Raw genomic sequence first — 24,015 nt, forward strand, 5'->3', positions numbered from 1 at the left:
TGATGATGATCAATGACCCCGATCATTTTTTGTTTTGTATTTTTGTAGCCCTCCCCTTTTCTTCCAACAAACGCAAATCGAACTCAAAAGGCAACGAGGCTAGACAAGCACCGACAAAACAAAAGTCTTTGTCAACAAACCCAGGTGGAGACCGAACAGCATGGCCTAATGCATTTTGGTCCAATCGCTAATTTACTCCGAAATATTTAAAATTCCCATTTACCTGCTAAGAAGCGATCAAGGTGCTATTACGTTTTCTTGTAAAATTTTATGAGCAATTTCTGTCTGTGAAATTTCATTTCTAAATTTTTCCAATCTATGTAGTACTAAACAACTGCTTTTTGTGAACAATCCTCTGTTTAATGGAGCAAATTTAATGAATGTATAATTTTTCTTAAGATGGATTTGAACAAAGAAAGTTGCAACGAGAGTGCGGAGCAAAAGAAAACAATTACACATGAGGAGAGGATGGAGCTATGTGCCAAGTTAGACAGTGAGCTTGATGAATACATCTCCAGCTTGGAGAAGAAGTCGTACACGGAAGGATGGCCCGAGGACAGATGGCAAGAGGTGTGATTAGGGGAACCTCAGTTTTTCGGGTCTTACCTCTTGAATGGTTGTTTAGGAAATGGAGAAGCATCCTTTTTTCATGACAAAGGTGCCAGAGGATGGGTCTCTTCCTCCTCTGCTGGAAGGCATTCAGCAGCTGAAATACGACCCTGCTGAAAATACGTCTGAAGGTCAGTTAAAAATTTAAAAGTCGATAGTAGGAAAATTAATTTATAATTCTTCAGAGCTCGCAACAAACTACAAAGAAGACGGAAACTTCAGTTTTAAACACAGCAAATACAGAATGGCAATTTTGAGCTATACCGAGGGTTTAAAGGCCAAATCAACTAACAATACTTTGAATGCAGAGCTACACAACAACAGGGCAGCAGCACACTTTTTCTTGAAAAACTACAGGTAAAAATAATTTGATTATTGAATTGCCCCCTCTTAGTTGAATGCTTTTCAGGTCATCTCTTATGGATTGCAAAATAGCCATAAAGCTGCAGCCAAATTACTTGAAGCCGATCATAAGAGCAGCAAAATGTTGCCTTCAGATGAAGAAAGAGGATGATTGTATTGCATTCTGTGATCAAGGCCTAGATATTTCCGGGAATAACGAGCAGGAGCTGGATGAGTTGCGGAAGAAAGCAATTTATCAAAAAGTAAGCAATTTAAAAAATATTTTAAAAATTTACAATAATAAAAAAATCTTTAGAAAATCAAAGACAGAGACGAAAGAAAGGCAACCGTGGCCAAGAGGCTCGAAGAACAATTTTTGGGCAACATGAAGAAAACGATAAAAGGGAGGGGTATAACGGTTAAGGGATGGAGTGACGGCGATTTGGACATTGCAGCTTTGGAGCCTTGTTTTCCTGCCGCTGCTCACTGCCCGGTTGCCCTGGGTGAAGATGGCCGATTAACGTGGCCAGTTCTGTTCCTCTACCCCCATTACGGAATCACAGATCTCGTCCAGCATTTCCACGAAGACACGACGTAAGGACATGCTTTTTAATTTCTCTTCTGTTCTAACAACATGATTCAGTTTCCGAGAGCAGCTAGCAGAGCTTTTCCCTGTTGGATCTAAAGCCGAGTGGGACACTGACAATGTTTTCGTCAATGTCGATGACATGAACATTTATTTTGAAAGCAAACAAAAAGACGAATTGGTGCCCGTTTCAAAAGATTCTACTCTTTTGAAGGTGCTGACAGATGGCAGGTTTGACACCCAAAATCTATCAAAGATAATTTTTCGCAAAAACACCCTCTTATTTTATTTAGGTACGTGGTACACAGTGGAACACCAAGCTTTTTGGTTGTGATTGCTGGGAGCTCAGCAGAGAACAGGATAAAATCTTTGTGAGCAAACTTTTGCCAGCACTGGCGTGCACAATTTATACAAGTTTAAAATTCCAAAAATTACAAAACTTGTGTTTTAATTATTAATCTTTATCCTAAGACGTCCTGGCATAAATATTTGTATTAGAATAACCTTTAAACTTATGTCACGAAAAATGGAAAGGTTAAATTAAATTTTTTCAAATAATTATACCAAATATCAAAAGATAGATGGAAGCAAAATAATAAATTAGAAATAGATATTACTATAAATATATAATTCAATATTTCCCATCTCTGCAGTCTGCACAAAATAATAATAAAGTTAATAAAATTATTTATATTCTACATAAAATTGATTTTCATAACATAAAATAATTTTACTACATACATATATTTTCCGCTATTTTCTTTCGCCGTGTCCTCTGGCGCGCATTGTCTGAAGCACCACACGTGCAGGCGCTATAGACGGCCAATCGCAAGCAAGTATTCTGAAAGAGAGCGTTCTGTTTACAATTTTGGTTACATAACATAGGCAGCAAGAGCGGTCTCGATTCACGATCTTAAATTTCGCTCATTAATATTCGAACAGTGATCTCCGCTTTAGGTCAAAATTTTTTGTTTTCCCGTCTATCGTTCTGCACAGCTCGTTCGTCGAGTTGTTTTCCTTGACGAGAGAATTTTTGCGAGGTATGTAATGATTGTAATGCAATGATCTCTGTAGCCGCAAAATGCACTACATATACGCACACACACACAATACATGCAGCTCTTTGAAATTGAGGACAATTTATTTTTCTAGCCGACTCTTGTTCACCATGGCCAGTGGAACAAAGAAGTTGAAGCTTGACAGCTCATCAAAATCAATCTCTGTTGGGGATTTTGTCCATCAAATCAAAGAAGAAAGGAAAAAAGTATGTTAAAGATTTTTTACAGTTTATGCTCAATATTACGTACATATTATGTACCAATTATAAATTTTTCATATTATTTTTCTTTAAAAATTATGAATTATTAGCAATAAATAAAACTTCAAGATTCAATGAAAATATTCTTAATTGATTGGATCGAGTAAATACATAACATGCCTTGATTCTTGATTTTATAATATATTTTTAACGAATATAGTGTCATTTTTATTTTAATAAACATAGGCCAAAAAAGTTGGTATTTTTCATGAAAATTAAAATTTTTACTAAATTAGCATAACTATGAATTTTTTAATTTTAAATCATAATGTCTGTTTAGGCTGGAAAGTCTGTGGTTGATTTTAAGTACAACAAAAAAAGGGTTAAGATTCTCTCAAAAGTCACGGAGGTGCCTGAAGAATGTTCAGGCATTGTGTATTGGATGTCCAGAGACCAAAGAGTTCAAGGTAATCTTTGCAAGTGTTTTTATTATATTATTAAATTAAATTTACAATTTTTAGACAACTGGGCAATGCTATTTGCTCAGAAATTGGCAATCAAGAATAAGCTTCCGTTGCATGTCTGCTTTTGTCTTCTGCCCAAATTTCTCGATGCCACCATCAGGCACTTCAATTTTATGCTGGAAGGTACAAACTTTTATCTACAAAATAATTAAACTGTCGACTCAAAACTTTGCTTTTTTTATTAAAGGGCTGCAGGAAGTACAGCAAGATTGCTCCAAGTTGGATATTCAGTTCCACTTATTGGAAGGTGAGGCAGCTACTGTTTTGCCTGCTTTCATAACGAGCCATGACATTGGTGGGCTTGTCATTGACTTCTCACCTTTGAGGACTCATAGGCAGTGGGTCGAAGATCTCAAGGAAAAGCTCCCTTCACAAGTACCACTTTGCCAGGTGAGACTTAACCTCAATATTAATTATCCACTGAAATTTAATTCACATTACTTTGCAGGTGGACGCTCACAACATTGTCCCTTGCTGGGTTGCATCTGACAAGCTTGAGTATGGCGCAAGAACAATTCGCAAAAAAATCACGGATAAACTGCCAGAATTCCTTACAGAATACCCTCCAGTCATCAATCATGAGTACCCTGCACAGACCAAAGCAGAGGTGAATATCATTTTAAATATTTGAAGTTTTCTCTGAATTTTTGGTTTTTCATTACCTCAGCCAATCGATTGGGAAGCTTTGGAGAAAAAGTTGCAAGTGGACCGTACGGTGGGTCCCGTTTCCTGGGCCAAGCCTGGCGCATCTGCAGGCCTTGCAATGCTGAACGAGTTTTGCTCAAAGCGGCTCAAGTTGTTTGGCTCGAAGAGAAATGATCCCACTGTCAACGCCCTGAGCAACCTCTCTCCGTGGTTCCACTTTGGGCACTTGTCTGTCCAGCGAGCCATCAGGGTGGTGCAGAAGTTCAAAGCAAGCCACTCGGAGAGCGTCGCTGCCTTTGTCGAGGAGGCTGTGGTGCGTCGAGAGCTATCAGACAACTTTTGCTACTACAACCCAAAGTATGACAGCATCGAAGGCACCAACAACTGGGCCAAAGAGACCCTCAATGTCCATCGCAAGGACAAACGCGAGTACCTGTACACGCAGGAAGAGCTGGACACCTCAAAGACGCATGATGACCTGTGGAATTCTGCACAGCTGCAGTTGGTGAAGGAGGGAAAGATGCATGGCTTCCTCCGAATGTACTGGGCGAAGAAAATCCTTGAGTGGACAGAGTCGCCCGAAGAGGCCCTTAAAATTGCCATCCACCTCAATGACCGCTACAATTTGGACGGAAGAGACCCCAATGGCTATGTTGGTCGGTTGAGATGAAATAAATATTTGACATGATCTGAAATCCTAATTCCCCTTGTAGGTTGTATGTGGTCCATTTGTGGCATTCACGACCAAGGCTGGGGCGAGAGAGCCATTTTTGGCAAAATTCGCTTCATGAACTACCAGGGGTGTAAGCGAAAGTTTGACGTCAATGCTTTTGTTGCCAGATATGGTGGAAAGGCGCACCCTTACAAGAAAAAGAAGTAGGACAATATGAAAAACAAAAGTAAATCTCAACAACTTCTAAGTTTTAAGATCTAAGAAATTCAAAGTGTTCATCTCATAAACTCAAATTATTTATTTTTATCAAAAAAGTTTGCATTTAAAAAATTCTATACATTTAAGTAAGAAGTTGCAAATACTAAGTAAGCTTATTCTAGTTGATGTCATTTTTCAAATAAAAAACCCAAAAAGTTATAAAAAAAATTATTTTCAAATTTAATATGTAACGATTTTCTCAATGCGGTTTACTTTATAATGGTTCTACTGAAATACGGTCAGATGAAATTTTCAAAATTGCAAAATAGCCATAGAAAAGAAAAAAAATCGTTTAAAGTAGATCATTCTAATTAACGTGATTTAACCGTACTATGTAATAAAGAGAAATAATCATTGCGCAGCGGCTTTTGCTATTTTGCGTGCTGTAGGCAAAAGGCAGGCACGTTCCCATATAATTATAATGGTGTGCTGCCATCGCTGGCTGGTGCGCGAACCCTACGATATCTTGGCAAACGAGGAAGAAGGAATGAGAAACACATTGGATCAGTCGTTGAAGAGCTGGAGGAGCCGCAAGTGGTTCTCAATATCAAGTTGCGTGTTCATTACCATTTGTGTTTGATTAATTCCCCGTGACACAACTTGTGCCTCGTGATGGATCTGTGAGAATCAGGAAAACTTGACAAAATCGTGCTAGCACTTCCCCTGCACCCCTTAGGAGGACACCTCACCACTCATCAAAATGCACCTCCTTAGGTAAGTTGTTAGTTTTATTTTATATTATTTAGCAGAGAGGTTTAATTTAATTCAATCTTTTCAAAACGAGGAATGTTAAAATTTATGATTATAAGCAGAAACCCTAAAAAATAATTAAAAACGATTAAAAAAAAATACATTTATATGGTATCCTTCACAAAAGAAGGGTTAAAAAAATTCAAGGCCAGAAAAGAAAAGCCGGAAAACCAGCAAAAGTGTATTTATTGTCATTGATTACTGGGTTGCTTTTCCTGCTGCCCTGGTTCACAAAGTGGCTGGACGCAGGTCTCGTTTATTGACCTCGATTCTCCAGAGGAGGCTATCAGCCGCCGATGGTACGTCGTCGCGCCCACATTCTCTCTTTGGTCTCTCCGTCGCAATCTTGCACTTTTTGCGAATAGTCTTTTAAAATAATAAATCATAATATTTCCGCGCAAACATTTCAATCGCCGTTCATTTACTTTAACTATTTTGTTGTGCAAGAAATGATCGTTGAAAGATCAATTTTTTGTTGACATTGCTGGCCTTGGCCTCTTACGCATACAATTAGGCGCTCATTGAGCTCGTGGGCCTCTCAGCGGAGAAAACTTTTTGTGCTTCTTTTGAAGAGCGCTTCCAGATACAGATAAATCTAGAATCAAATATTGTTTGTAGATTCGTATTGAATTGCTAATAATTTTTCTGTCTCAATGAGTATCCAAAGAGCAAGGGCGCAATTAAAAAAGGTGTGATTAATTAAAAATTGCTTCATAACATGAATTCAAATCGGTATTAAGCAATGCAGGTCCTGAAAAAATTAATTTGTAGATTTAATTTTTATAACACTTTCGCTGCAATAGCGAAAAAAATGAAGATGTGTCTGCCGCTCCCTTAACACAATACATGAATAAAAAAGCGCTGTGTCTTTCGATAACAGTGAATGTGCGGCAGTAACAGTGAGTGCCCGCGTCCCGTTACGTCCGCCGCTCAATCGCTGCTCCTCTTTGGCTTTTTTCTCAGCGAGAAATAAATAATGAGAATAAAAAGTCTGCTGTCCACTCCTTGTGCGGGCGCGACGATTTACTTTTTCAGTTATTCATTGCCGTTCGTTTTCTTTTGCTGTTCCCCTCTGCAGACGCACATATTCAAGCCAATATTTGAGAAATGGATGAGTTCTCATAAGACAAAGTGTCTTTGACAAAAGGAGAATTGTGCCTGGGTGATTATTGCCGTTCGCAAGACGTGTGCATTCTTACTGACACACTTTTACTCTATTGAGACGAGCAGCTTGCGGAAGTTTTACATTTCTGCAAGCATGAAATTATTGAAATTTTTCCAGCTAGAATAATAATGGTTTAAAAAACACCATTAAGGACTGGCACTTTTGCTCCAAAAAATCTTGCACTCCATTGTATCTACGTTGTTATAAAAAGCAGTTAAGAGCAGCATGGTGTATATATTTTTTTCTTTTGATCCTTTTTATTGCAAATTATTGAAACACCTGGTGGGCAGAGATTCGCATCGTGCTTTTTACTTCTCTGAAATAGCCGTTACCTTTTGAATTAGAAAAGCAGCTTGGCGTATTTTCATTTATATTCAACAAAAGTATATATATATTTATATTAAGGAGAGTTGTTAAGTAATGCGTTTAAGTAATTTTAGCTCACTTAAAAAACAACAAGAATAATTATACTAATTTCCTTTTTAAAAATAATTATCAGGAAGCAAGCAAAATGCCATGAGAGGGATCGCAATTTCCATTTACAATTAAAAGGTGACATTTTAAATTACTCTTCTTGGATGACACACTCTTCCTCCAAGGATTTTTAGTTGAAAGGAAGCTCTCACACTATATTTTTCATAATTTGATTAACCTTATATTTTGTATTATTAAAAGTTAAGAGGCGAGAGATTTTCAGGGCCGAATTTTTCACGCGGCCCAGCAGATGCATAATTTATATGAGATGTGGGTATATTATTAGGGTTGTAGGCTCCATAAAAAAAAATTAGATAAAAGAAGGAGAAATTTGAGTCAACGTCAAGTGAGGTTGGAGAGACACCTGAAAAAAAGATTGGAGGTGATTTTGCTGCACTTTCCCTTTGTCAAGTCACTCTTGGAATGCCAGCCAATATTAATACAATATTTAAAATAAAATTATAATACAATCATTTCATATTTAAAAACAATTTTTTTTAACTTGCAACAATATAAATATGAATTATATTATTCATTTTATAATTTTAAGCAATTTAAAAAAATTTAATGCTAACACTCGAGGGGGATATCGTGAAAAAATAAAACCTGGCGAACCTTGTTGCAGAGAAAAATAAATTATTAAAATAAAGGACAATTGACCCCACAAGGCGACCTGCGGTTCTCGTCAATTATTCCTTATTATTTATTTTTTCATTTTTTCTTTCCAACAAGGTTTGCCGTTTGCCCGGTTATGATTGAAAAAAAAAGATAATTATTTAAAATTTTATAATATAAGTGAATTTAAATTTTTATTTTATTTATGACGAATTTGCAAAAATAATTTCAGTGTAAATAAATAATAATTTTACTGTACTGCTATAAATCATAAATATCTTAATATAATTGTCTCTTGATTTTTATTTTTTAGCAACAACACGTGAAGTAAAAAATTTACGCTTCTATTTTCAGAATATTCTTGGTGCTGGCTCTTGTGGTAGTTTCGCAAAGTGCAGATGAAGAGGCGCCTGTGCTGCACCCTCGGAATTGGACGCACGTCTTGCCACCAGATGCGGCTCCGACTGAAAATGTTGTGCTCCTCGAGAGTGGTCGCTTGAACCGGACACTGACTCGTTGGCGCGGACGGCTCAACGGGACGGAGATGTCCCGACGACTTCGGAAACTGGCGCGGCGCCTTAACGTGCCGCCGCTTGTGGACAAAGCGCTGCGCCTGATGAATTTGCAGCAAGTCGTGCAGGAAGTAGAAACTTCTGTGATGTCCAAGGTCTCTTGCACCGCCTGCAAAGCTGGTCAGAACCAATTATTTACTATGACATTTTTATTTTATAGAAAAAGAAAATACTCTGAAAATCTAAATAAAAGATTTTAATTTTTGTAGCATCAAAATAGTTAAAATTTATGTCAATGCGATGCAGTCTTGTTGATGATGCTCACTTTAAAATTAATCTCATTTGCTCTCATTTCTCAATAAGTTTCCCCAAAAATGTCTGAAGACAATGTTGACACTCTTTGTTTTTGTGTCAATTTCCTATTCTGATTCTATTTTCATCTGTTTGTTGACCTAATTCATGCAGACGATGCTTAAATATTTAATGTGTAGATTTTGGAGCTGGTATTGTAAATACAAATTTTGCTTGTCACTGCAGGTGTTGGTTTTCTACAGCACTACATTCGTACGGGCAAAACGAAGGAGGATATTGTGCACATCACCAAGCACTTCTGCATAAGCCTCAAAATGTCCACACCTCGTGTCTGCGATGGTCTCACAGAGCTTTTTGGGGTAAGTTTTTTTTAAATGTTTATTACAAATTTTTAATATACCATACATCTGATTTTAACTATTCTATTGTATATATATATATATATATATATATATATATATATATATATATATATATATATATATATATATTTTTTTTTTTTTTTAATAAGAAATACAATTTAATTCTCGTTCATTTACAAATTCCTCATTCTATTTACCAGGGTGAAGTAACTTACGTGCTTCAACGACTGGCATTGGGCCCTGAGGAGATATGCGGCTTTGTGATCGGTGACGCGTGCGGCGACGTGTACAATCCATACCACGAGTGGAAGGTGAGCTTCCCTCCAGTGCCCAAACCACCCATTGTGCCTCCTCTAGTGCCGCCCAAGGCAGGAACGCCGACTTTCAAAGTTCTGCACCTCAGCGACACGCATTTTGACCCTTATTACCAAGAGGGAGCCAACGCCGAGTGCAGCGAACCGCTTTGCTGCAGACTTACCAATGGGCCTCCAGCCAACGCAGCAGCAGCCGCTGGTCGTTGGGGCGACTATAGAAAATGTGACACTCCTAAGCGCACGGTGGACAGCATGCTGGAGCATATCAAAACGACCCACCCGGTCAGTAATAATTTTTTTGATTTTTTTTTATCAATTTTCACTTTCTTTTTTTTTTATTACATAAGCTTTAAATATAAATATTCGTCCAATTTAGTCACTTTTTATTTTTTTTTTTTTTTTAATATTTTTTCATTTAAATTTTATAGGACATTGACTATATTTTATGGACGGGTGATCTGCCTCCGCACGACGTGTGGAACCAGACGCGTGACGAGAACTTAAGCATCATCAAGCAAACCGTGGAGCAACTGAGCACCACCTTTCCCAATGTGCCAATTTTTCCTGCGCTCGGCAACCACGAGAGTGTTCCAGTAAACAGGTACTTACAAATAAAATTGACTTAATTACCTTAATAACTAAAACACACTTTATTTTATTACTTTGTAGCTTTCCACCTCCGTTTGTGAAGAAAGACCTGTCGATTGACTGGTTGTATGACGAGATGGACGAGCAGTGGCGGCGCTGGCTCCCAGCATCCACCAGTCCCACAGTGCGAAAAGGAGCTTTTTACTCTGTCCTAGTTCGGCCCGGCTTCCGCGTCATCTCTCTCAACATGAACAATTGCAACAACAAGAATTGGTGGCTCTTACTGAACTCAACCGACCCTGGCCATGAGCTCCAGTGGCTCATTTACGAATTGCAGGCTGCGGAGATAAATAAGGAGAAAGTTCACCTGATTGGGCACATCCCGCCAGGGCACTCTGACTGCCTAAAGGTGTGGAGCAGGAACTACTATAATATTATTAACAGGTCCGTTTCAAAAAATTTATAGCGATTCACTTTTTAATATTCGAAAGCTGATAGTAAATTCATCATCAAAATTTATTATTTAATTTTTTCATTACAGATATGAATCGACAATCACGGCGCAGTTCTTCGGACACACGCACTTTGACGAATTTGAGCTTTTTTATGATAGCACTGACGCTTCGAGAGTCACCTCGATTGCCTACATTGGACCATCGGTGACGCCTTACTATGACCTAAACCCAGGATATCGAATTTATTATGTGGACGCAGACCACGCTCACACTACAAGAGTGAGTTTTATTTTTAATTTATAAAAAAATCTTGCAATGATAATATCTGGATATCATCAAGTTTTATTTCACTGTGAACAGCTGCAAAGCATATTATCACATTTTTATACCACGTTTATTTGTCTGTTTAAGATGGTACTAGACCACGAAAACTGGGTGATGAGTCTGAAGGATGCAAATTTATACGACTATCCAATCTGGTACAAATTGTATTCGGCCAAAGCGGCCTACAAGATGAATTCATTAGCGCCACAAGAGTGGGACACCCTACTAGATAAGTTCGCCTCAGAACAAGAAGTGTTTGACATCTATTACAAGTAAGATTTCTTTGATATAAATATTTTTAGAGATCTGAATTATTTTTTTCCTCCAAATTCAGGCATTATTGGAAAAATTCGCCGGTGCGGCCGTCTTGTGATGCCGAGTGTCGGAAGCGCTTGGTGTGCGACGTGCGGTGCGGCCGCTCGCACGACCGGCGCGTTTTGTGCCAGGAGATCGAGTCCAGGATTGACAGCCAAAACGGCGCCACATGGGGTTCTTGGATTTACAAGGGACTCTCCGTCTCGTACGTTTCTATTGTCACCTCATTTGCCTGGATCGGCAACACCATTTCAAACGGCATCTCCACTGCCTGGGGTTGACCGTCCTTTGCCGCATGGCCAAAAATGCATACCCTGCTCAAGAGTTACCCCTCTGCCCCCTCCTGCCTGAAGCCCCTCTGTAACTCTCATAGGAGCAATCTGTTGTTGTGCCTTGTGCTTTGATTTCATTTTCCATGACAACTGCATGTGTTCCATAAGCTCAAAACTCTCTTTTTGAGGAAAAATAAAAACTCAAAAACTGCAAAATCCAGCTGTGCGTAAACTGTGATTTAGCCAAAAGGTGTTACGTCCGCCCCCCTGCTTGGGCACCGCGTTGGAGCATGATCTGTGTGTTAATTTATTTATTTATTTTTGTACTTAGCTGACGATTGACGATACTTGACATTAAACTTGAATACTTGTTTTGACAAACCCCGACTTATTACTTTAAACATCTACTTGACTCAAAATTTTAGCATTTTTAGTGGAATGCGCTTTTTTTCTTGCAATCGCTCATTGAAATCTCCATTTTCCATCTTGACAAAATGAATTATTTTAATATATGAGACTCTTTTACTTTTTGTGAAATAAGTCTGTTGCAATATGAAAAAAGTACAATTTTCATAATAAAAATTGACTTGTCATAAAACTAGAGTCATAAGTCATAATTATATTTAAAAAATAGAAAGCAAAATGGAAAAGGACTATAATTATGAACATTATAAAATAATTTTCACCAATTATATTATACACTTCTTTTCCTTATTCTGCTTTCGCAATCGCAAATGAAATTAATTCTACACTGAGCTATTTTGTAATTTGAAAGGAACTAAACTGAATGGAGACAGCTATAGCTCACCCTTCGAATAGGATTTAGGCAATCAGCACGTCTCTGGCGTCGAGCGGGCTGCCTACGTCACTCCTTTTAACTGACTATCTATAAAGCTCTTGAGAGCTTCACCACATTCAAGCGACCCAGCGATACGACCGAATAACTGTACTGTACTCAAGCTATGCGAGAGGAGGAGGAGAGAAAGGATGCCTTCTTTTGTTAATTGACCATAAAATATGTACGTATTTATTCCTTGCTAAAAATACATAAATGTACATGTACGTATATGCTAAAAGTATACATTTTTATTCTCTCACCCACCAGAGCACACATGAAAAATAATAGTAAATAATATTATAAATCGAAACGAGCAACAGGCCTTTACATATTATTTAAGAGGAGAAAAAATTAGAAATTATTAATGATGATGGCACAAAAACTAAACAAAAAACAGCTTTTTATTGATCATGAATTACAGGATTTTTCAACTCTTATTATTTTATTTTAATTTGATTCAATATAGCTTATAATTTATTAAAATTACATTAAAACCAAAGAGCTCCTAGAGCAAGACTTTTAAAAATTACATATGGATACAATTCAATAAATTATTTAATGAAAAAAGTTAATTAACAAAAGAGCAGCCCGAGTAGCATTTCACCAGTCCACCTTGGTTCACCTATAGACATTTCATTTCTTCTCCTGAATGGCACGTCCATTAAAATCGCTGAATTATATGAATTTTTAGGGAAGAGTGTGAGATCGTTTTTGAACATGGGTGTTCCAAAGTGGTGACAACGGGATGGAGAGAGAGTTCGAGATTCTCAGTTGAGAGGAGAGCGGGGGAGCGCGTTTGCAAATCGGAAGAGGCCAAAGAAACTCTTTTCGGGCTCGAAAAGTGAATAACGCATACCAGCGATGTCCCTGAGGAAAAGGGTGTCACCCGTCCGAAGGTGAAGCACCCCTCCGGTGTAACATGTGTTCACCTTGACCACATTTGTGTTACTGTGCGTCGTCGTGACGCACTGCAGCCGAACGACGTTGTTCACGTACACGTTGTAGCCGTTGTTGTCGTGCTCCTCAATGTAATAAATCTGCAAACATTTGTTAATTTTACAGCACTATTTTCGTGAAAAATTCAATGGTTCTACCTGCGAGTAAAAATAGTAAAGGCCACCGAGTTTGACAGTGAGAATTCCGTCTTTCAAGCCAAAGTACTTGTCCAAAGCCAGCTCGTCCATGAAGCTATCTGAGCTCCAGTCAGTGAAGACGCCAGCATGACGAAGACGTCCGTTGCCTGGCAAGTTGAAATTAAGTGTATTATAGTAAAATTTTTAAAAGTAAAAAGGAAAAAGAGTGAAAACAAAGAAAATAAGTTACATGATAAAAATTGGTAGTTTAAAAAAAATTAATTAATAATAATTATATTATAATATTTGGACAGAGATTGCCTTGTGTTATACCGAAAAAAAAATGAAATTTACATAAAATTAAAAACTCATTATAAGTTATTTTGAAAATTTTTGTAGCCTAAATTAATTAATGTTGTTGCTGAGCTCAGTTCATTACCTCTGTAATTTGGATGTGCGAGTGTGTACATGGACGAGTTGGCAGTGAAGTGCGCGGCGACACGGAATGGGTGGTGGTTTGAAGCTCCAGCGTCGTCGCTTCTCGGCCGCTGCTTTCGTCTCGGGCGCCTTTCTGCATTACTGGCGTCACCAGGCCCGGACCGCACGAGTCCACTGGCCGGTCGACGGATAAACGTCGGGGGCGGCAGTTCGTGCGCCTGCGGAGGCTGCTGCCCGCCAGACGACCCTTGCAGCACGCGGAGCACCACGCCTGGAGGAGCGGGGCCGTTGAGGGACACAGACTCACCCTCTTCGGGCGTCTGCATCACTCGGGAACGGCGCTCCAGCATGGGGCCGGGTGTCGCGCTTGTTGCTTTTTTCTTCTCGTGATCTGTCGATTCAAATTGACTCAAATAAGATAAATGTGCTGATGTTCTAACCGATTGAGAGCCAATAGTCTCTTATTTGCCGCAATACCATTGTTATTTACGACTTGGAAATGGTTTATAAGTCAAATGAGGACAAATAATTGATCCCCTTTCACTGTGTAGTCAAGCGATTTCAATTAATTCAAAAGCGCAGACGTTTCTAATGCATCAATTTTTCACTCTAAATTAAATTTTTTACTTAAGAAATTGTTTGCAAAAAAATTAAAAAACGTGTCATAGTAATTTTTTATACTGATTCGTCTACAACGATAACTTAAAAGTCATGACCAATTTTATTTTGATACTTACTGTGCTTTTTCGGAGGTGACCATAGAGGACTGACGCGGTGATGCAATTTGATAGGATCTGGAGTGGGTGCGAGCGGCGCCGCCGAAGCAAGCTGGTCGTAAAGACGCAGATGGTGGCCCGAGCGGTTCATTTGCTTTGCCTCGTCATAAGAAAGGGCAACTATGGGCACACCGTCGGCCGTGTGGCCCATCATGGGGCCTCTTGATCCAGATGCGGCAACGCGCACTGGTGGAGCCAACTCAACGTCGCGACGCCGACGCCGCGCCGAGCCCTCTTCATCATCCTCGTCATCATCTTCGCCATAATCGTAATCATCTTCGTCATTAAAGTCGTCCGACGAAGAATCTGTTTCGTCCGACTGCACTTGATCCGACTGCGAGTCGGTCAGAGCTGCCAAAGCTGCTTGAGTAACTGGTTCATCATTCTGAAAATTTATAATATATTCCCAAAAATTGCATTAACATTTCTAAAATGACATTTTTTTATTCTTATGCAAAAATATTGCTGTTCTTTTTTATTTTATATTGCCTCACACCTCTCACACATGGTAACAACAATTTAAAAATCCACTTAATACTTTAAATTTTAAACTATGAAATGTATACAGTATAATATTATCTTTTTTTTAATGGTTAAGTAATTTAATGCTTTTTTCAATAAAATAAAAATATTATTTAAATAAAAAGATTTAGAATAAAAAATATTTTTAACTGCTCCAATTTTTACTTTATGCATGGAATTATAAAAAAATTTTGTTATATAATATTTTTGTAGCTGTTAAGTAACTTCAATAATGCAAGTTTATAATGGTATTGTCATGTTGATTAAGCCGATTAGCGTACATTTATGTGATATGCGATTGCTTAATTTATGCGTGAGTCACTTTTAATTCAAAGCCTCTCGCGGTGGCGCCATGCGAAAAGGAAAAAATGTTAAGAAAGTCGCCCTCACGGGATGAAATTCGCGCGAGCGTCGAGTTAGCAAGTGACCCACTTTCGAGGCCCTTTTGTTGCCGCGACCTTGGAAGGTCATCAGGCGTCAAGTGACGCGCGCTCAAAACAGCCTTTCAAGCGAGAACCACCGATGAGGGATAGAAAAAAGGAAACTGGTTCTTGGCACCTCTGCAGAGGTTCACCCACGGGGAGATTTTTTATCAGGGAAAAAACTTCCAACGAGCAGTTATCCGAAGGACAAAATGAAACACATTCATGCGGAGAGACAAAAGAAAAAAATTACATAAAACTTCCATCCAAATATCTTGTAAATAGAAATAAAAAACAAATGTGTTTCTCGTTGGTGGCCATGTGGGCTGTTTTTCCGCAATAAAAATTCCCCAGCTGAGCAGCAGAGTTGTAAAATCCCGAGGCGAGAGCAATTGCGAATTGCAGATGTAATTGCCCTCCGGTCGCCCTTCCTCGCTCCGTTTCCCAACTCGCCACCAACGCCTCACTATGCCTCAATTTCCGAAGAAATTTCAATTCATTTTTTATGAAATGATTTCATCGTTGATGCGATCGCTTGCATTAGATAAAAAAAAGTAGCCGATCGTGACCGATAGTGACTTTGAAATAACGGCGGCCGGGTTCGGCGAAAATCCTCGGCGCGCACGATATCTGATTATTTTATGATCTCTCTCCGTCTGAAAAAGGTATTTTTGCACGAAATGTCGCGTCATCCGCGTCAAGAAAATGTGACGCAACTTGCGGCGCTCTCGGTTTTTATAGCCTTTTTCTGATTCAATGAACACAACAGGCGCGCTCTTGATTCTCTCTATCCGCCTTCACCGTAAACAAACTAGACTGCAGGCTATTTTTACTAACGTGACTATTATATAGTTTTGAGAGAATTGCACTATCATTGGCATTGTATTCTAAGAAAGTCTAGACTTTCAAAACAAAAACAATTAAGAAGAGTGAATTTATTTTAGGGGCAAGTCGTGCACATTAACCCACATTTAAGTTAAGTGTTTCAAGTAGGCAAGGTAGCAAATAAAAACATCTCGTCTCTCGCTGTTTAAAAGTAGTAGTGAATTAAAATTAAATTTACTATTTGAATTTCGATTTTAATGTAGAAACAATAATTAATGTTCAGTTCATATCAATCAATCACGAAAGCGTGCGTGGCTTTTTCGCCGGAAGAAAAATTGCATGCGCCAGGAAAGGTAGTGGCGCCGCGAGATGCGTTTTCAGAGCAGATGGCGCCGCTCTCAAAACAATCCTTGACATTGTTGGCCACGCGGGCGACATTGATTGTTGCGATTGTTGCGCGTGTTCGTGACATAATTACGAGAGCAGCTTTTACAACCAGCTGTTCGCCGGTGGAGTGCGTTAGTCAGCCTTTGTGCGAAGCGCTTCCAAATTAGGCGCGCCTTTTGCCCCTGCACATAGCTCGCGAGCCGAGCCGCGGCGCCGATCGCACTAGGCAGATAAAGAAACGTCGGAGATGGATTACGTACTGGAGGTGCCACGGCGCCTCCGAAAGCAATCGAAACCGTTTCAAGGATACAGACAGGCGACCAGAGAACAAAAAGTGCATTTTACTTTCTGTGCCTCTTGCACACAGTTTGTAATTAGTTCACAGTTTTTAGCACCCTTTGTTCAAAATTAACTGCCAGTTTCGAATTTCTTTGAAACCACATTTAACTTTTTTCTAAAACTTTGCCATTGAGATTGAGGCAATAATTGAGCTATATATAAATAATTCAAAATAAATTATGATTCCTTTCTTCTTATTTACATTTATGCACAGTAATCTCGATTTTCTTGTCGTCTATTTTGATTTTTATATTTTTTGTAATTAAATAGAGAATTACCATTTTTAAGTGAATAAAATAAGTATTTTTTTCTTTAATTATTGTTGTTCATAATTCACAACTCACAGCCAAAGTTGTTTCTTATCAATTAAATATGTGATCACCTGACAAGGTCACGTTTTTCTATCAAATATTTAACGATAAAAATCTCATTAATTTTTGAGATGATATTAAGTCTAGCTCAGAGAATAGACTAATATAATAGATTTGGAATACAATTGATTTTTCTCGTCTGTGTTATTTTATATCTCTGCCACTTGAGTTGGAACAAAGTTCCCCTGTCTGTTTGCCTTGGTCAGCAACGATCAATGCACACATCAATCAATGATTCACATTTATGCAAATATTACATGTCCGTTGTAAAAATTTCCCTTTTGAATATCGAGAGGATTCAATTAATTAGGGGCGTCAGTCTCAGCAAACTAAAAGTGAACAATTGCGCAAAGTGAGCGGGGTTTGGCGGTCGCGAAAACAAGTCTCTCCTTGACCCGCACGCAAAATTAATCGGCGAATTCCTTTTCTCGGGTGCCTTTTAGACGCGCTCAGCAGCCGAGATGCAAATTTAATGACTTGAATGTTTCGCCCACGCTCTATAGCTAGTCTAAAGGTATTTTCACTATAACTGACGACGCATTGTATTCTCACAATTATTTAAGCAACAGTTCTTAAATCCCTCTCAGGTCAGTAAAAAAACATAAAACCTTTTTTTTAAACACTTCCTGCTAACCGTCATTCTCTTTATCGCCATCAGACCCCCAGGGAGGAAAATGAGACGAGCGCATATAATAGAGAAGGAAAACTTTAGAAGGAGAAAGGGTGAGTCACTAGCGACTTTCTAGAGAATCTTGCCTGCCTGCGGTTTTTGGTCTCCGCGGTGACGCAGAGGCCCTCGGCCTGAGAGGAAACCGTATTTTTTTTTCAATTCGATCTCGGCTAACATTCACGAGATGCAACCGGGTCAAAATCTGCATTTCCGATTTTGCTCTGCGAATGCGGTCGTGAATATCTGCATCAATTTTCATTTTGATTTTTTTCAGCATCAATAATTTAAATATTTTCTTGATTCGTTAAGGTTGAAAATTTTGCGGCGCCAAGGAATCATTGGCACGCGGACGCGAAGAGTGAATCAGCTTCCCATTGCGGTTTTTGCAAAACATCCACTTCAGAAAGTGTTTACTTTTCAACATGCGACGAGAGTGAAACAAACAAGTACACCTCTTCAAAAAGATTAAGCGCTTCGCCCGTTATCGATCAAGATTAAATTCCGACAAAATGTGATGAATTTAAGAGACGAGAAGTGTACGGATGTGTGGTACAACCAATTTTATCGAAAAAACCAATTGTTACGCACATCTTCAACGGTCACAAAACATTGATTGCAAAGGCAAACAAATTAATCTAACCTGTCTAATCAACTAAAATAATCATCTAATAGCAAAAGCGACTGCGACTGAGATTGAAAACACTGCAATGCGGTATTATTTAACTATAGTCAACTCCAAATTTAATTAAATATAAATTATAAAATATTAATCTTTTTATAGACCAATCACTTATTTTATCTGTGTGACATTAAATTATTATAGTACTGTTAAGACGAGTCAAATTATATGTTTTATATGCTTTGCCTTCAAGAATTTAAAAAGTGTTTGAAGCATCTCTTGCATGTAAATGTTCAAACGATGATGTAGTTAGACAAGTTTTGTTTCAAAAAGCCAAGAGCGATTCGATTATAGCGCGGCGGCAAATGAACGCTTATTTCACGCATAGGCTAAGGCCAAGTTCAAGAATAAAACAAAACGACACAACATGAGAGGAGCGCAAGTGATTTGAACGCTGAATGCGTGAGTGGCTATAATTATTTATTTTTATTTTTAGTTCCTCACTGCAGATGATGAAAAAAAAGAATGAAGCTTTTATTTTAAACTGGCTTTATTTAAAGCAAAGGAACATGCGATATTTAAATATCAGTTCACCTTGCCTCATAAAACAGTTTTTTTCCTTTATGTGGAAAATTTACTTGAAAACTCTTCACTTTGTTCAATTTTGCCAATGCTTTGTTGACGATGAATCTCTAAAAAAATTTAAAATTCACACCATGGACTAAAAATTAAAAATGATTAATTCCCCCCCCCCCCCCCTACAGTTTCTCATTATTATTCAATAATATGTAACCATCTAAATTCAATTAAACAATTTTTTTTAAAGAATTTCATAATACAAAAATAATTAATAAATAATTCACGCAAAAAATATGAATATAAAAGTGACTCTTTACTGTAGATTTAAAAATAAAACTGGTCTTTTACTCAAAATCCTTAATTTACCTGCAAGAAGGCGTTGAGTCTGACTTGGAGAAGATCAAAGTCAAGTCGGAGTCGGTTGTGTTGGGCTCGCAGGGCCATCAGCTCGGGGGCGGCGAGGGCGGCGATGATTGCGGCGCCCAAACAGGCGCCGGTTGCTGCCAACAAAAGTAGTACAATGGGCCTACTTGTTGGCGGGGGTGGCTCGCGACGGGGGTGGCGCGCCTCGCACAGGGCCTCCGCCTCACTCTTGCAGCTCATCTTTCTTGACTGGCCGCGGGGTCGGTCGCTGGACCCTTAAGTACCGCGTCGCCGTCCCCCTCCTCCTCCGCGGCTCCCTGCCAACTTATAGTGTGAGCCGGCGACTTGGACTTTTAGCGAGATCTCGCGAGTCGGAGTGTCATAAATTTTAAAAATAATAAATCTTTTTTATGCAGAAATTTTATAATTTATAGACCTGATGTCATATTTTATGAGCAAGACGTTTTATTGCTGATCGGTGGTTACAGATCGTTGAACTGGATAAATTCCGCCACCCGCTTTACAAAGCAGCTATGCGGCACAGTTTCTCTCCAGCGGTTTAGGCGTAGATGTAATGAACGTAGTATTTTTTTCCGGAAAAACATAATTTGCGACTGTGACGATTTTATTATTTATTTTTCAACACTTATGTAGCTGAAGTAGCTTTTTAAGACAAATTTCTATAAATATACAAAAAAATATTTGATTCATTATAAATTAAAATACATTTTAAACAATTTTTACCATGTTTGAAAACAAACGAGATGGCGTGTCGTTGTCTTTATTTTTAATTTCAGTTTACTGCATATAGAATTATCATTTTTCTGTCTCTCCAACTTTTCTCTTTTCCCCTCTCATTTAATTTGTAAATTTGTTGTGTCGACAAAAAAGGATTTAATTATTTTTCATTTTATAGTTTTCAGAACACACGTGTCGGTTTCTGACGCGTCTCTATTCATTCATAACTCAAAGTCCTTTTCCTAATCTCTAATTTAGTCGACGTCGCTCACAAATAATCTTTTCTAGTAAAACGTGAGTGTTTCATTAATATGACAATACGTGGCGCGCGCATGTCCTTCTCACCTAGTATTTCTCGTAAACACCATCATCTGTTCTCCCCACCGTACATTTTTTGCACACTTGAAAGAGTCTGTGTTACAAAAAGCACCAAAATAATGTAGACTTTTATGCCAAATATGTGTTGAATTCTTCCTATGGTTTGCTGGAGATATGCTCTAAAACTTGCGCCGAAAAATTCTTGCCGAGACTTAATAAGGTATGTGAAATGTTAAGCAATGGAAATCATGAGGATAGTTTCTCATTTCATCATGGATTTAATTGCATCAATAGTTTTTCCTTACTTTACACATGTCCACACTGTCCTATAGCCTATTGCCTATAGGTTTTTGTCTTTCGTGTCCTTGATATGACGGTGACATTTCATTTTCAGTTATAATTGTGCAGAGTTTCAAAATAATACAATATAATTTTGTGGCTAATAACTTGTGTATTTTCACGGGTTTCTGAAATTTTATTTTCACTTTATTTTCTTGCAAAATGTAAAATATTGCTGCTATTCCATGAATTTTAAAAATTTTACTATCGCAATTTTGGGAATTTTAACATTTTTTTTTGTCTAAATAGTAGTTAAGATAAAAGTAAAAGTGCATGTTTTTTTATGTAATACTATACAATCTAATTATTATATTTTCTGCGCAGGTCTTCAAATCTTTGCCATTGAGTTTGCAAGACGAGGACAAAGATGCCTGTAAATAGAGATGTTCTAATGGACGCGTTGGCCACTGTTGCCAGAAGCAGGAATGTGATGGTTACGGCTCAACAGTCTGCAAAAGCTGGGGTTATCGCTGGAACGTCTGTCCTGGTTGGCACCCTATTTGGTGGACCCGTAGGCCTGGTCCTAGGTACATACCTCAAACTCAAAAGAAAGTTTTAAGATTATTTTGCTTCATTTTTAAGGTGGAATAGTTGGCACAACCCTTGCCTACAAATCCACTGGGCCCGTGAAGCCGTTGTGGCAGGTTTTGAATGAAGATTTTTCTGATTATCAAAAAGAACAGCTCATGCAAAAAGTCGCTGAAGCCTTCCGTGGCGTCGAATTCACAGACATTGCCATGCTGGCCACGCTCATAATTCGAACCAGCAGTCTGCAAGATACCGCGATGAGAATTGCCCTCGACTATGCCCGCAGTCAGATTACCATGTAGTAATTTTTTCAAACTGAATTTTGCAATGGATGCTAAAAGGCTGAACTGTTATATCAATTGGAAAAAAAATAAAATTTTGCTATTTTAATGTGATAAAATATGAAAAAACGTTTTGAAGAAGCTGTTGTGAAAATTGAAATTAAATGCAGAGCATAATTATCATGACATAATTTCTTAATTATTTTTGCTACAAAATCGCAGCAACTGTAAAACAGAAGCAAAACTGCAGGACAATTTTTTATTTATTAAAATATAAGTTTGATGGATAATTCAATTATTGGTTGGAAGGTAATTTATAAATTAACAATCACATTCTGCAAGAATCAATTAGATTGATTTATTTCTACTTTTTGCACTGACAAAGTTAGCTGGCAAGAAAAATTTAGTTTCTCTAAGATTAATTCTATTCTACGAAGCGAACTTGAAAATACATTTCATAATTTTATTTCTCACCTTCATTGTTTTAACTATATTTTAAAATGCAGGGCCTGCACTCAATTCATTATGTTGAATCTACATATTGCTCGGACATATATTTACACTCAACCATCTGTTGCACTGCAGCTAATTTTCCCGAAATGACAAACATAAAAGTAAGAGTAAATGAAAAAGTGAAGCAAGCAAAAGTAAAGTGATTCAAAGCACTGCACCACACTCAATCAAAAGTTCTGCTACAATTGGATGGCAATTTGATTTTGCTCTTGACAGGGCAGTTTTCCCGTCCACATCCCTCTTATTGACGTCTGCCCCTCGGCTCAATAGCAGCTGGCACACATCATATTTTCCACACATGGCCGCTCTTTGCAGAGGTGTTGCCAGACCTACAATATTCTGTTTAGCAAAATAGGTAATAAGCAGGATGGAGAAAATTACCAGCTTTAGTTGTAGCATCTACATTGGCCCCAGAAATAAGGAGCTTTTCGCAGACGCTTAAATGGCCTGCCTTAGCGGCATAATGGAGTGCTGTGTAGCCGGCTGCATCAGGCCGATTCACCCAACTGCTATCCTTCAGCAAAAAATCTTCAATCATTTTCAAATCCCCATCAAGAGCTGAAACATTTTTGTATAATAATAATTAAGAATAAAAAATATAATCTGAATAAATTTTTACCAGCAGGCCAAATTCCTCTTTCAAAATCCATTTCGTCAAGTGATTGATGTAAAGTTGATTGAGCAGGTGCATGTTCAAGGCAATTATGGTGCTTGTGAGAAGTCATAGTTAATACTGAAATGATTGGAAAACATGTTAAATTATTGGACACGAATGAAATGGAAAATATTCTCATTGCTTGCATTGCATTTCAATAATTTATGCATGAGAAGCAATAGATTGACAGGGTGACACAATCAATATTGGATTGCAGTTGTCATGGCAGACTGGGGGCACAACAAATCTTAAATGACAGCAACCAATCACCTTAATAAATTATTTCTTTGAAGAGGTGACTGTCAAAGTAGGATGCTGAGGAGGAACTGTCCTTCGAACTTCAAGGGTCCAAGTGGTGTCTGTCTCACCGGTGCTGCTGATAACTTTGAAGCCAAGGCGTGCCAATAAATTGAGGATGGAAATCGTGGATCCTAAAAATTAAATTGGTTAAATATAGATACCAGAAGAAGACAAAATAGAAATAAATGGAATTCCAACCTTTCACAATTTTTCCATTCATGACATTTCCTCCGGACTGGTATTGGGAGAGGAGCTGCTCTTCGTCCTGAGGCTCGAGACCAAAAACGGTGCAGTCGGATCCATGAACCGAACCTTTCACAAGTACGTAGCTTGTAATAACTGCAGCCATTCTATAAATAAAATAAAAAATTATTTTTTAATTAAAAAAAAAATGTCAAATTGGTGAACCTTTCAGCAGATATGTTGCGCAGATAACTGAATTCTGCTCTAGTCAGTGATGATTTAAGTCAGGGTCTGGTTCCGGTTCAGGGAAGTCTTTGTGCAGCGTCCAGAGATATTGGATTTCGCCTCCTAAGCCAGTAGGAGCGGCGCAGCACGCAACGACGGAGTACCCAAGGACTTCAAGGGCAGTCAACAGCACGCACGGGTGCAAATCGTAGGTAATTGTGGTCGGATCCTCGGTTGGCGCTTTTCTCGCTGAAGCAAAGTGCTGCAGTTGGACAATGTCGTTGGCTGCAAAAATAAACGTTAATAATTTAATAATAAAATTGAAAAGCTAGAAAAAATTATATAACATGATTAAGCAGA

General features: G+C 38.3%; 6 protein-coding genes across 7 annotated transcripts; 4 read left to right on the forward strand and 2 right to left on the reverse strand.

The window, feature by feature from the left end:
- The first annotated feature begins 48 nt into the window (after window positions 1-48).
- LOC132201162 (DNA polymerase interacting tetratricopeptide repeat-containing, protein of 47 kDa) lies at window positions 49-2,016 on the forward strand. Its single transcript, XM_059627107.1, has 8 exons — window positions 49-242; window positions 400-570; window positions 626-740; window positions 795-966; window positions 1,019-1,214; window positions 1,268-1,545; window positions 1,595-1,768; window positions 1,831-2,016. The coding sequence occupies exons 2-8, from the start codon at window positions 400-402 to the stop codon at window positions 1,910-1,912; spliced, it is 1,188 nt and encodes a 395-aa protein (XP_059483090.1). The 5' UTR covers window positions 49-242; the 3' UTR covers window positions 1,913-2,016.
- A 372-nt stretch (window positions 2,017-2,388) lies between these two features.
- Window positions 2,389-5,062, forward strand: LOC132199843 (deoxyribodipyrimidine photo-lyase). The gene is made up of 8 exons (XM_059624886.1): window positions 2,389-2,577; window positions 2,690-2,801; window positions 3,136-3,262; window positions 3,317-3,442; window positions 3,507-3,709; window positions 3,768-3,926; window positions 3,987-4,620; window positions 4,678-5,062. The coding sequence occupies exons 2-8, from the start codon at window positions 2,706-2,708 to the stop codon at window positions 4,842-4,844; spliced, it is 1,512 nt and encodes a 503-aa protein (XP_059480869.1). The 5' UTR covers window positions 2,389-2,577; window positions 2,690-2,705; the 3' UTR covers window positions 4,845-5,062.
- Window positions 5,063-5,372: 310 nt separating this feature from the next.
- Window positions 5,373-12,423, forward strand: LOC132199841 (sphingomyelin phosphodiesterase). 2 transcript variants are annotated; one of them, XM_059624885.1, is made up of 10 exons: window positions 5,373-5,609; window positions 8,254-8,591; window positions 8,949-9,082; window positions 9,286-9,681; window positions 9,828-10,000; window positions 10,069-10,431; window positions 10,529-10,721; window positions 10,854-11,038; window positions 11,101-11,286; window positions 12,129-12,423. In XM_059624885.1, exons 1-10 carry the CDS (start codon window positions 5,596-5,598, stop codon window positions 12,133-12,135), a joined length of 1,989 nt encoding a protein of 662 aa, XP_059480868.1. In that variant the 5' UTR covers window positions 5,373-5,595; the 3' UTR covers window positions 12,136-12,423. The 2 variants fall into 2 exon arrangements, with proteins under 2 accessions (XP_059480868.1, XP_059480867.1); XM_059624884.1 differs by lacking the exon at window positions 12,129-12,423 and having other exon boundaries at window positions 11,101-11,734.
- On the reverse strand, window positions 12,352-19,817 carry LOC132199844 (uncharacterized). Its single transcript, XM_059624887.1, has 5 exons — window positions 19,579-19,817; window positions 14,440-14,863; window positions 13,704-14,093; window positions 13,286-13,431; window positions 12,352-13,228 (listed from the first exon to the last, which is right to left on the reverse strand). Exons 1-5 carry the CDS (start codon window positions 19,813-19,815, stop codon window positions 12,959-12,961), a joined length of 1,467 nt encoding a protein of 488 aa, XP_059480870.1. The 5' UTR covers window positions 19,816-19,817; the 3' UTR covers window positions 12,352-12,958.
- An 864-nt stretch (window positions 19,818-20,681) lies between these two features.
- On the forward strand, window positions 20,682-21,989 carry LOC132202097 (protein C19orf12 homolog). The gene is made up of 3 exons (XM_059628820.1): window positions 20,682-20,851; window positions 21,295-21,497; window positions 21,553-21,989. Exons 2-3 carry the CDS (start codon window positions 21,338-21,340, stop codon window positions 21,798-21,800), a joined length of 408 nt encoding a protein of 135 aa, XP_059484803.1. The 5' UTR covers window positions 20,682-20,851; window positions 21,295-21,337; the 3' UTR covers window positions 21,801-21,989.
- A 71-nt stretch (window positions 21,990-22,060) lies between these two features.
- On the reverse strand, window positions 22,061-23,798 carry LOC132201668 (ankyrin repeat domain-containing protein 39-like). Its single transcript, XM_059628020.1, has 6 exons — window positions 23,656-23,798; window positions 23,446-23,597; window positions 23,229-23,378; window positions 22,912-23,025; window positions 22,674-22,850; window positions 22,061-22,621 (listed from the first exon to the last, which is right to left on the reverse strand). Exons 2-6 carry the CDS (start codon window positions 23,594-23,596, stop codon window positions 22,437-22,439), a joined length of 777 nt encoding a protein of 258 aa, XP_059484003.1. The 5' UTR covers window position 23,597; window positions 23,656-23,798; the 3' UTR covers window positions 22,061-22,436.
- Between the last annotated feature and the right edge of the window lie 217 nt (window positions 23,799-24,015).

Source organism: Neocloeon triangulifer, unplaced genomic scaffold (genome assembly GCF_031216515.1).
Source record: "Neocloeon triangulifer isolate White Clay Creek 2 clone unplaced genomic scaffold, ASM3121651v1 ptg000014l, whole genome shotgun sequence".
NCBI classification, from domain to species: Eukaryota; Metazoa; Arthropoda; class Insecta; order Ephemeroptera; family Baetidae; genus Neocloeon; species Neocloeon triangulifer.